Genomic DNA, 12,550 nt, shown 5'->3' with positions numbered 1-12,550 from the left:
CTCGGTGCCCCTCGCCTGCTGCATTGAGACCACACAGGAACTCTGCCATGGCATTCCATTCTAAAAATGCACTCTTTACTTAAACGACTTCAGTATAAATAACGCACATCCAAAACTCAGAAATATTGTAGTGCAGCACAGAACGTTTTTGAATTCACTGTACAGCTGGAGCCACGGACCGCGACCTCAGACGACCGAGACGCATTTATCTTTGCATGGAAGCTTACGAGTACCCACAAATCTGCATTTGACATAAGTATGTGTTTAACATTTAAGAAACTACAGCCGTAAAACTAATGTAAACACAACAATGCGCAAGAAAATAAATGAGATCCAGGGCCGATATGGATCAACAGTCGTTGCAAATTTCCAGACTGCTGCTAAGACAGGAAAGAAACTGTTGCCACAGAGAGGAAAAAAAAAAAAAAATGAAATATTGTACCAGAATTATCTGTCATTTATTTATTAGGTTTATTTATATAAAAAAAAAAAATATATATATATATATATATATTATATTATATTATATTATATATATATATATATATATATATATATATATATATATATATATATATATATATATATATATATATATATATATATATATATTATATTATATTATATTATATATATATATATATATATATATATATATATATATATATATATATATATATATATATATATATATATCCTAATAAATAAAAATGACAAATCATTCTGGTACAATATTTCAGACTTGAGGAGTCCATAAAGGTGCAATTTCATTTTAAAACGTTGTTTAAGGCTTTTAATCGTTAAATGAAATCACAACAAGCATCTAATTAGGCTTAATTGAAATAATACAATTTGTAAAATTTTTAAATTGTATACAATAATAGAGCTGTGAAATGCTTTATGCGTGTATTTATTTTTATAAATTCTTGTTTTTTCAGTTTTTTTATTTTTCTGGATTTATGATGTAATACAAAAGGTATTATCAATAACATTTGTAATCAAATGAAGGCATAAAATATTAACTTTTAAAATGTAATCTAATGAAAATTAACTACAACTAATTTTGTTTTGCCAAATAGTGCTGCACAACAGAGAGGTTTACTTTATTAGATTATTCTTAAACAAAAACTCAGTTTTAATAATTTTATTATTATTATTACTTTGAGAAGTACATTCCACTGTACAATAGTCATTTATTTCTGTCAAATTTTCAAGTTAAATTGGACTTTTATTTTGACAGGTTGTTGTGAAGACTTTTTAGTTTCTGTGTGTGTGTGTACTATATAAGTGCTGGTGAAGTGACTCAGAGCAGCTCTAAAGATAGTTTGTGTGCATGTCATCATATAGTGAGATGGAAGATGCTAAAAACACACTTCAGTATGTGTAGTAGATGAAACAGCAACATTCATTCACTCAGAGACGCGCAGAACAGTCTTTTTGCGCTTTAATATTCACAGACACTAGTCCACGTAGTTAATTTCATGAACTGCTTTTGATTTATTCATCCAAGATTTGGCAAATTCGATGACATTGTGTTATACAGTAAATTCCATTTTTATGACTGGATTCCACATTATGGAAATCATATGTACCTAAAATTATTTTGCGGATTCTCTGGCTATGGGTCATGCATCACCAGGGATCCGGGGACCCCACTTTGAGAACCTCTGTTCTTTAGCATCAATGTGAAAAGCCCATTTTGGAAACTTGGAAGAGTGTTGGTGTGAACGGGTCATAAGACCTGTGAAAGGAGCAAGACGTGGGATCCATACTCACTGGTAGTGACTTCTTTGATCATCTCAGCAGCTGCGTGGCAGCCAGTGACTATGTGTCTGGTCCAGAGTGACAAGTCCTTGCAGGTCTCTGCTCTGAAAAGATGGGCTTCGATACCCAATCTGGTTCCCGTCCGTGTAGCAAAGCACAACTCGCCACCAGGCTGTGGTGAACCCTTATCTGGACCAGAATGCACCAGCCTACGATTAAAAACTCAAGATAAGTGTACCATGGAAATAATTTACAAAAAAAAACTTTTTTTTTTTTTTTTTTGCATATTTACCATGGTGCTTCTATATGGAAGTGCCTTAGTTTACCATGTATTACTATGTTTAATGAATGATGCAGGTGGAGAGGAGAGAGAGTCATAGAGCCAATCAAGTGGATGGGGATTATTAGGAGGCCATGATGGTCAGAGGTGGCAATTTTGACAGGTTACACCCCTACTCTTTTACAAGAAGTGCCATGGGATTTTTAGTGACAACAGAGAGTCAGGACCTCGGTTTAATGTCTCATCCGAAAGACGTGCTTTTTGACAGTATAGTGTCCTCGTCACTATACTGGGGCATTAGGACCCACACAGACCACAGGGTGAGCACCCCCTGCTGGCCTCACTAACACCTCTTTCAGCAGCAACCTAGTTTTCACCGGAGGTCTCCCATCCAGGTACTGACCAGGCTCAACCCTGCTTCGCTTCAGTGGGTAGTTTGCAGCAGTCGGGCTTCGAATGTAAATTCCCATTCTTTTTCTCCATAGGGGAACTGATTTGAGCTGGTTGGTTTGGTCCGTGGCTTATAACTCTTTAATGAAGAGTTAACCCCTATGGGAAAAATGAATGGGAAAATACTTCAGCAACCAAGACCGCTGAGGACCGGGCACTGTTGCATCCTATATACTGGCTTTGGATTGGTCCAATGAGTTTTCACCGTTGGCTTGACCGAAATTTGAGATTTCACAGAGGACGTCAAGCCAAAATAAGTTTTGAGAAAAAGCATGGAAATACTGCCATTTTGGACAATCTCAGGGTCAACAAAACATTAGCACATGCCAACTGAGCCTGTGATAACTGCCCTATCAGCCCTAGAGTGAGATCTGGGCTGCGGTCCAGTTAAACTTGGACTTCAAATCTATCCCTTGCAGTAATAGCTGCCACCTCATACAGCTTCAACAGGCCTTTAATAGCTGTAATGCTTTTGTACCGTTTCTTTCCAACTGGCAGCAGTTGTGTATGTTAGTTCCCAATTGGTCAGCACTGCCAACTGGCATGCAAAAAGTGTGTGTATTTGCATGTGTGTGTAAAGAGGCATGTGTTAAACAGAAGGGAATGCAGGTGTGTGTACCTTGATTGTTTTTTCAAAGGTGTGTTTGTATGAATGAGCAAAATGAGAGCAGTAACGCTGTGAGTGTGTGTACCGTGTGGCGAGCAGAGGGTAGGTGTGTGTCGGGCTGAGCCAGTGTTCTCTCATGCGTGGCATACTGTCAAACAGAAGCAGGTCCTTCTCCGTCAACATCACCAGCACTGGCTTCCAGCTCTGTCTTTCGCTTTCCGTCTGAAACACACACACACACACCATGAGTAACTTGTGAATAGCCTTTCAGGTGCCATATAATTACATTTTGTCCTAATTTTCCCTGTCTGTGTAAAACGTCAAGTGCAGACATTAAGTCTTTTGTTCATCTGAGAGACTTGTTAATTACCATTGTCAAAGTGGTAAACCTCTAGCAGGTGTGCTCATTGTAAGACCACTTCCTGTGATTAGCCACAGCAACTCCAAATACTTTCAGAACAAAGTTAAGCTTCAAAACCATTCAGCCTCTTCAACTTTTACTGATGTATCAGCAAAATGAGCACTTAAGTCCAGAGGTAAATGTGTGTGATGTGATCTGATATGCATATTTTATACTAATGGAATATACGGGAAACCATATGTAACGTTCAAATGGTCTAAAAAAAATTTTTACATCACGTTTAAAGCATATCAAGGCAACCCCAAGTTCTTAGTCAGCAACCTTGACATGAATTCAAAATGAACCCTGTTTACTGTCTTGATGCCAGTTCCTGTTTCTCACATATAAAATTTGCTGGAAAGTAGGCCTATGTGCACACACAGAAGTTTGTAGATATATTAGACCTGTAAAAAGTTTACTTTATTTATCCCAGTTGTGGAAGATTGTGGGTACACAACCTTCATTTCCCTACCAATCTCCATACCTGGAGCTTTTTTATCATGCATAAACTCATCAGCATATAATTTACAAATGCAAAGTGTTGTTTTTGTTCTGTATTAGAAACATTCCTAAAACAAGACAAATTTACCAGAGAAGCAAAACAATACGTCATCTTGAAAGTAAGTTTAATATTCTAACCTCACTGGAAAATATTTTTAACTTTAAGCAAAATGTATGGTGGCTGAGAGTGCTGCAAATGAAAAAAAAAAAAAAAAAAAACACCTGCAAATTAAGAAAACGTCTTCATCTGTTTGACAGCACACATGCTGCAAACACTCACAACACAAACAACTTGCATTGCATCTGGCTTTCCTTCTCGGATGACTTCACAAACCCCTCTTACTTTCAACCACTCCCCTCTAACCACCATTCTGTTGTGAAACCGATCAAATCCAGATGGATAAAATCAAGTCCCACTCAACATTTTTTTCCTCACTGAATATTTAGTTTCACTCTGAAATATATGGAAGCCGGTTTCTACATAGAAAAAAAAATTAAAATTAAAAAGGTAATTCCAACTTTTTCTTTCACAATTCAGACTTTTCCCTCGCAATTCTGAGTTTATATCTCATAAGTCTTTTTTTCTCAGAATTACAATATAAATGCAGGAAACAATATAAACAACATAGATTACATCTTGCAATCTGAGTAAACAAGTAGTAATTCCGCTTTGTTTTTTGTTTTTTCACCACAGAATTAAAAAAAAAAGTGTGACTTTATCTCACACATCATTACTTTTTTCTTGCAATAGCGAGTTTATATATAACGATTCAGATATTTCTTAGAATTGCAAGTTCAAAAATCTTGCAAGTCTATATGTTGAAATTACTGGGAAAAAAAATAAGTTTATATCGTAAGATATAAACTCAGAATTGTGATATTACCCGTTGCAGAAACACTTTTCCACAGAAAGCTTATTCCAACTCATTGGGGTTACAAACAATGTTATACATTGACTTTATTGAGCTCAAAAGTAAACACGCTCTACAATTGAGTAATAGTTCACAAAGTTTTCCCAATAGGACCTTAAGTTGAGCCCAAGTGTGATTTACTACTGAAGCCCTGCTCTATGACAGAAGTCTTCTCAGGGCTTTGATAGCCTGACAGACCACTCAAATCTTCACAAATCACAGGGCTGCTCTTCAGAGGGTCAGTTTGCCTTAAGGCTAAAAAGAGACCCCAGCGGGGCTGAGTGCATCAGAAGCAGATGCGTAACCACAAACTGGCCCTTGTTATAAGCTCCGGCCGTTGCACAAAGAAATCTGCTCACTGTCTGTGGGCATTCAGCATGCTGAAGGTTTTTTCCTCTCATATAATTATTCATCAAGGGGCCGGCAGGTTGGTAAAAGGAGACGGTATGAGGGAGCTCTCATTAAAGAGCAGGCTGAGACGGGGCTGCCCACAATCCTGCCATCACCGCAGTTCTCTATTAGCCAGCCCTGCCAGGCCTCAGCTAATTGGACGGCGATGAAAAGGAGATTTAATAGGGAGGAAAAACCTGCGGTTACACTGAGAGGAGTCATCCTCCATCAATCGCTCCAGCGCCGCGCACCACGATTTCTGAGAATTTCTAACAAAAAAAAAAAAGCACTTCAGAAGAACTGTCTGTACAGTTTTCAGAATGTTAGCTATGTTTCCAACCAGAGCGTACAGTATAACCAGACCCTGTTAACATACTTGTGTGTGATCTGACAAACGTCAAAATTTATACAAGAGGTCTATCAAAAAAAGTGGACAACGGGAGGACGCAGAGGTCAGAGAACAGTTATATCGAATGATACAAAAAAATCAAAGGCTGTTAAATTAGCTTCCACAATCTTAAAACGTAATCGTATTTATGAATATGATTACATATTAGATAGTTATGAAGGCACTACGAATGTAGGTTTAATTGATGTAGGTTTAATTTATTTCCTATAATGTGATGACTCTACATTGCAGTAGCGTAACATCTTTCACTCTGCTATAAGGGCAATTTGAAATGTGTATCATGCATTAAATTAAAAAGTGACTGTATGAGTGCAGGTGTTGATGTATTTCTAATTAAAATGTCATGTCGGGTGGGACATATCAAAAATATTTTTCCTTTTTTTAAATAATCAATAACAGTTCACTTACATAACAGTCCCAACAAAGCAGAACTTGACAGTACTGTGACAGGGCTGTTTAAAAAGCTGTCTGACCGCTTAAGATGTTTCACATGGTGAAACGCATGTGCCTCAAATCGCTCCTTCATTCCCTATATAGTCCACTATTCAATACATAAGAAATAGCAAATGTGTGAAGTGACCATTTCAGATGCTACTGTAGCATCTTTTTACAATGTCAGCAGCAGGACTCTTCAGATTCTAGACAGCATTTCATTGTACAGGAAAACTGTTATGCATATGCATGTCTGCTAAATGTGAATTTTGTCATTGTTAATGAGCACACTATAACCTAAAAGGAATAGTTTACCCAAAAATGAAAATTGTCGTCATCATTTACTCATGTTATTCCAAACCTGTATGAATCAAGAGCACTTCAACAAGCTCAATGTCAACCATACTGTTTTCTGGCATTTATGCTCATTTTTATAACTAAGTTTTAAGTGACTGTATAAAGTCTTTGCAGATCCAGAATTATCATAAAGTTGGAAACCTCTTACAGTGGAACTCTTACATCAAACCAAAGACCTTGAGCTGGTGCTGGGTTTTATGCAAGATATCCCTGTGGGTTTAGACAGCGTACTTGTACCAAATTTGAATAACTTTTGCCATACAGCTAAATGGCACTTAGAAAGCACGAGTTTTGATGACTGCGTACGTTCATGCCACGCACATTCAATTCAAGCAAAATTGATTTGTACTGGACAGATGGGCTGGTGACATCACTAAGACATAGCTCACACATATTAATTCAGTTATGCAAAAATTATTTTACATTTTGTCTTCCATTCTGATAAATGTTTATATGGTCTCAGGTTTTTCATAAAATTGTATGCATCAAATTTCTACCTTTTCCGCTAGCCATCCGAGGTGTCGGATCTCTCGAATCCCAGCGATGCCCTGGTGGCCCGCGTGTTCTCGGAGTTCACAGATGACTTTGCTGGTGAGGTTTGTGATGGCAGTTTGCATGAGAGTGAACCAGGTCTGGGCAGAAGATGTGTCTTTATGTCTCATGACTATTGTGTGCTTGGCATCAGAGGAGTGAAGCTCAATCTGCCTGAAACACAAGAAAGAAAGAAAAGGAGCACAAGCTACAGGTTATTAAAAGAATAGTTCAAGCAAAACTTAAATATTTCCTTTAACATTTTAATTTTTAAAATTAAATTAAATAGATCTAGAGACAATATATCTTCCTATATGTCGTGTATAAAGCAACAGATGGAGAAATAATTATTTTCATATAAATTCATTTTAATTGAGTTGAATATAGTACAAACTAGAATACATGTGATTAAATTTGACCACATTTCATTAAAAACAAGACATCTGCGTCACTTTAAAGACACAGACAGTGCATGAAAGAGCTCTGCAGTCAACGTTAACCACCAGAATATCAGATACACCCGGTTCAAACAGAACCATACATCAGTTCAGCTCAGGAGTTTAATGATAAATGTTCCACTCATACATCATCTAGAGTAAAAGTCTTAACCTTACACTCCACAATATCATTTTCAGGTGCACCATGTTGGTAAAAATAGACCTACTTTCACAAAGACAGAGAGTTTGGAGGGGCTTAGGGGGTGGGCACAGATGGAGCTGATGTGTTTGGAGTAGACTGGAGGAAAAAGCTTTTTGGATGAAGCCCAATGAGTTCTGCCCTTTAAGACTATAATTGGGAGAATTTCACAACTAATGGAGATGCCTGTGTCCAATTTAGGAAGTGAATGTTTCAATGCCTTTCATAGTCAAAATAAATCTCACTAAGGTAGTACGTGAACTTCAGAAAGTTCACCTAAAATGTCCAACTCAGAGAACTTATGGCATCTTTACTAACAGTTTAATTTACTAACATTGCCAGTGGATATCAGTGAAAATAAAACTATAACAAAAAGAATGTTATGACTTCTTAATGCATTCCGTCCTTTCTGGGGTTTAGATTTTTTATGTACTTAGAATGGAATCCAAATCGAAAATTATTAATTTATGAGTATACCGACTTATACCGAGAATATCACATTTACTTGAAAGAATGTATTGCTTATGTAATTAATTTGAATTTTATTTACAATTAATAATAAAATCAAAACAATTATATGTTGAAAATTACGAACTAATAAGTGTAACTGTGTTTGCCTGATATTTTGTCTTATTTGTATTTTATGTGTACAACTTGTTTTTATGATGTCTATCCATCCATCCATCTGTACTGAGATCCCTCTTGTAATGTTTTAAATCAGTTAATTAAAAAAAAATTTATTTAACGAAAATGTCAGTATGCAATTTTTATTTAATTGGCTGGTGAAATAAATAACCAGACAGACAGACAGACAGTTTTATTATATATATATTTTCTAAAACAAACCTTTTGTATTTTATTATTGTTGTTATTGTTAAAATAATTATTATTATTATATTTTATCATAGGAATTCATGGGATATTCATTGTATGAACACTCATGTCAGAGCATGCGTGACAACCATAGGCCATGGTTCCAACAAAAATGAATTAATTTTAAATGAAGCATTTTGGGCAAATGCTCTTCTATTTACCACCAACCTTCCAATTAATGGGTCAAAGAGGACAAAACAAAGATGATGAACTAAATTTAGGTGGTCTCCAAGCACACTGTGTCAAACCAAACAAGAGCAGGAGTAACACAGGACAGATGGAGAGGTCACTGACACATCTGTTGTGGAGGAACATCTCCATACCCCAAACCACCAGCTACTCACTTCTACCAAAAACAACTCCAGTTAAAGTTCCACTCTGGGTCATCAGAACACTGAACAGTCCAAAGAAATGACAACAGTGGAGGGGGCACGATCTATTTTTATACCACATGGATTTTGTTTAGGAATTTGACATGAATCCTCTCACAGTGTGGCACTTGAGGTAAGCCATGAATGTCTGCAGTGTTGATAGAACTCTGCATGAACACCACAGTGATGGATGGGCTGGAAGACATGGGACACAATGGTGTAAATTGAAGACAGAGCTGGAGGGTGAGAACTGACGACCTGGCAGCCGGTCTGCGGAGGGCTCCTGACTGACAGCACATGGCAGGAGTGGAACAGTCTTTAGTCTGTCTGTCTACCTGTCAGTTTATCTCACCATACGTCTCCAAGTTATATACCCACGCCAGATATTTAAGCAATATCTTATGAGCAAGAGTGCTGTTGTACTGAATACCAACACAGCTGTGATTCCTCCCAAGGCAGTCAGCATTGTGAAAGTGATATTGCCTGATATCTTCATTAAATTATTGTAAATATCAGCAGTCTTTGAATCAGAGAAGAATACTGCTGTATAAGGTACAATATAGCAACACATAGCAAAAGACTCAATCCTATTTACTGCTGCTTTGTGATATTTCACATTCATTTCAATAGGAAAGCACATTGACACGATTTTCAAAGAAGGACAAAAAAAAAATATCCCCAACTAGATTTTGCATCAGATGGAAGTTGGTCATGTTTGTTATACTAATCTAACAAAGAAATAAAAACGGATGCAGAACATTATTAGGATTCAGTATGTTTAACATTCCAGCAGCACACAGACACAAAGCCTTACTGTGTTTTAAAAGCGATGTGACCTGTTCTGTCTGTCATTGCTATCAAGCAGTTCAGCGCTGGTACTTCATCTTTTAACACACTTCCTGTGTAATGTTATGGTTAATCTCACAAACCACAACGTTTATTTCTCTGACGACAAAAGTACAATATACTGCAAAAAAATAACGAGCACAAGCTTGAGCACAAAAACAGACAGTGTGGTTGGTGGGAACTTTTACCTCTCAAGCAAAAACACTTTCAGCAATACAGAACACCACACACGAGATTGATATTTACATATATATTTTAAAATATTTGCATCCTCCAGGTATGATTGAGAAATGCATTCTTAGATGTTTGCACTAGTAGCACAATTAGAACTTTTATGATGTTATTTTGAAAATAGTGAACATGGTTATGGTTTTGAAACACATGTATTGTGTATAATGGTATTTTGCTGATATAAACTGAGAAAGCATTGTACATGTTAACTACATTGATATACAACAAACCAGATTATTATGTTTGTATATTTATGGTATACACCGTTCAAAAGTTTAGGGTTGGTATCATTTTTAATGTTTTCTTATCCTCACAAAAGCTGCATTTATTTGATCAAAATACAGTAAAAAGAGTTGCGTTTTGAAATAACGTTTCTATTTTAATATATTTAAAAATTAAATTTATTCCACTGATGACAAAGCTGAATTTTCAGCATCCATTACTCCAGTCCTCAGTCACATGATCCGTCAGAAATCATTCTTATATGCTGATTTGCTGATCAGGAATAATTTATTTTTATTATCAATGTAGAAAACAGTGGTGCTGCTTAATATCTTTGTGGAAACCGTGATATATTTTCTTGGATTCTTTATAAAATAGAACATTAAAAAGAACAGCTTTTATTTTAAATAGAAATCTTTGCAACATTATAAATGTCTTAAGACACTTCTGCCCAATTTAATACATCCTTGCTGAATAAAAGTGTCAATTAAATATATCTTACTGGCTTTTGTCTTTTGATGGTCTGGGACATCTACAGCGGTGCAATAATTGCAACCATACAAATACTCCAGTTTATTTTATGAACACCGGCAACCAGAAAACATACTGTCACCTTGAACCAAGCACCTTTATGGCCTCTTAATAAATATTCTCTTCATAATTTTTACTATTCTTTGGACATGGTGTGTGAGCTATCTTTTTCCCCTTCTATTCCATAGTCATTCAGAAAGTCATGTCACATGAAGCCATGTCACAGGTTTAATGTGTGGCTTCATATCTTGTTTTTATTTGGAGTGAATTTTGGCCTTTTTTTTTTTGGGAAAGTGCCCAGCTCAAGCATTCTGGCAGCATATGAAATCTTTGAAGTCATTGTTGACATGGACTTTGATGTTGTCCTCCATCACTTCTGAAGATATGAAGGTTCGTCCACTGACAAGCAGAGGACACTAGTACTCTTTAGACATCAAACATGAGTGAGCGACCAGCATAAAGCAGTTGTTGTGTGGAGTGCATTACCAGGGGTATCACATTCACCCGCTGAATAATGAGACCCCTTACTGCTGAGACGGCATTACAAAGAGATTGTCTAAAACACTTCCAATCACCTTCTCTACCATTTTAACAACTACTACACAAGAAAAGTCCATAATATTAGTATAAAGTACACATACGTAATTTTTTTTTCTGTAATATTTATTAAATGTTTCTTTAATGTTTTAAAAATTTACATATTGGATTTTGGCCTCTCATAAAGCAACTGCAAGTTTTGCAAACTTCCTGTGGTCAATATATTAAATGCATAAGAAGCAGTACCTGTTTTCTGGGTCAGGGACGGTCATACTGCGGGTGATGTAGCACATTTTGAGGGGGATGTATCTGCGGTCGCCCTGTAAGGACAGCGAGGGGGAGCTGGTGATATCGAAGTGAGGACTGCCGAGACGAGGGGACTCAGGAGGCGGCGTCTCCCAGCCGATCTCGGACACCGGTGACCCTTTTTTCACATATGGCGTCGCTTCCCGCATGTACTTCACTGGAATGAAAAAAAAGGGGTCAGTGAAGGGTCGCAACATTATCACGAGTATCTGTGAACTGTACCCACGTTCTCTTCATCTCATGTTCTTTGAGTATGTGCATCTACTGATATAGTATTTTTCCATCAAAGACAACAACACAAAACAGCTCTGCAAATTTTCCATCACATGGGTGCGCTGGGCCTTAACCAGTCAAAAATGAAAGCAAGAAACCCCTACGCAAACCACTTCACTCCCACAGCTGTCCTGAGTGAGGAAATCAATTCACCGCACATTTGCATAGTATCCTATTGCATTGCTAGACGATTACTGCTGGTTTTATGACAGGCCAATGAACTCGAGGCCAAAGCGTGCTGATATGGGATTACAACAGCCATGCTTCTCAGGTGAACGTCACGCTGAGGACCAATTATTACAATTCTATATGACAGCTTAATCTTTACAGGAAGCTGTTGACCAAGTGAGCACAGAGCTATTTCACAACACTAGAGGCAATTCACAATTACCCATAAAGAAGACATATTAGCTGTTTGGCTATTTGGCATGACATCAATTTGGTTAAAACAATCATTTTGAATGTCTGGGGGTAATATACCAGTTGCATATTACATAAATGCTTCTCCGCAAACACGTTTGCATATAATATGCTGCAGTATGCCAAGTAAACAATTCCTAACCGCAGGACCAGGTAATAAAAGATCAACAGAATGATTTATAATCATTCAGAATTCACCTTGAAAAAAAGACTTCAAAAGTAAGCTACACTAACTGAATGCTTTTAGGTTGCGGGAGACCAATTAGATGTGT

At 36.9% G+C, this 12,550-nt stretch overlaps 1 protein-coding gene across 1 annotated transcript in view; it reads right to left on the bottom strand.

The window, feature by feature from the left end:
- The window catches only part of LOC306878345 (beta-1-syntrophin-like), a 33,632-nt gene that overhangs the window by 9,375 nt on the left and 11,707 nt on the right, over positions 1 to 12,550 (bottom strand). The window contains exons 2-5 of the mRNA XM_079430628.1: positions 11,526 to 11,742; positions 6,999 to 7,206; positions 3,187 to 3,323; positions 1,777 to 1,973 (exon numbers count right to left, since the gene is read on the bottom strand). Of these exons, the coding sequence (XP_079286754.1) occupies positions 1,777 to 1,973; positions 3,187 to 3,323; positions 6,999 to 7,206; positions 11,526 to 11,742 (759 nt within the window). The remainder of the gene's footprint in view (positions 1 to 1,776; positions 1,974 to 3,186; positions 3,324 to 6,998; positions 7,207 to 11,525; positions 11,743 to 12,550) is intronic.

Source organism: Barbus barbus (genome assembly GCF_936440315.1).
Source record: "Barbus barbus genome assembly, chromosome: 12".
Taxonomy (NCBI): domain Eukaryota; kingdom Metazoa; phylum Chordata; class Actinopteri; order Cypriniformes; family Cyprinidae; genus Barbus; species Barbus barbus.
The sequence above is the reverse complement of the archived record's forward strand: the minus strand, read 5'-3'. Positions and strand labels throughout refer to the sequence as shown.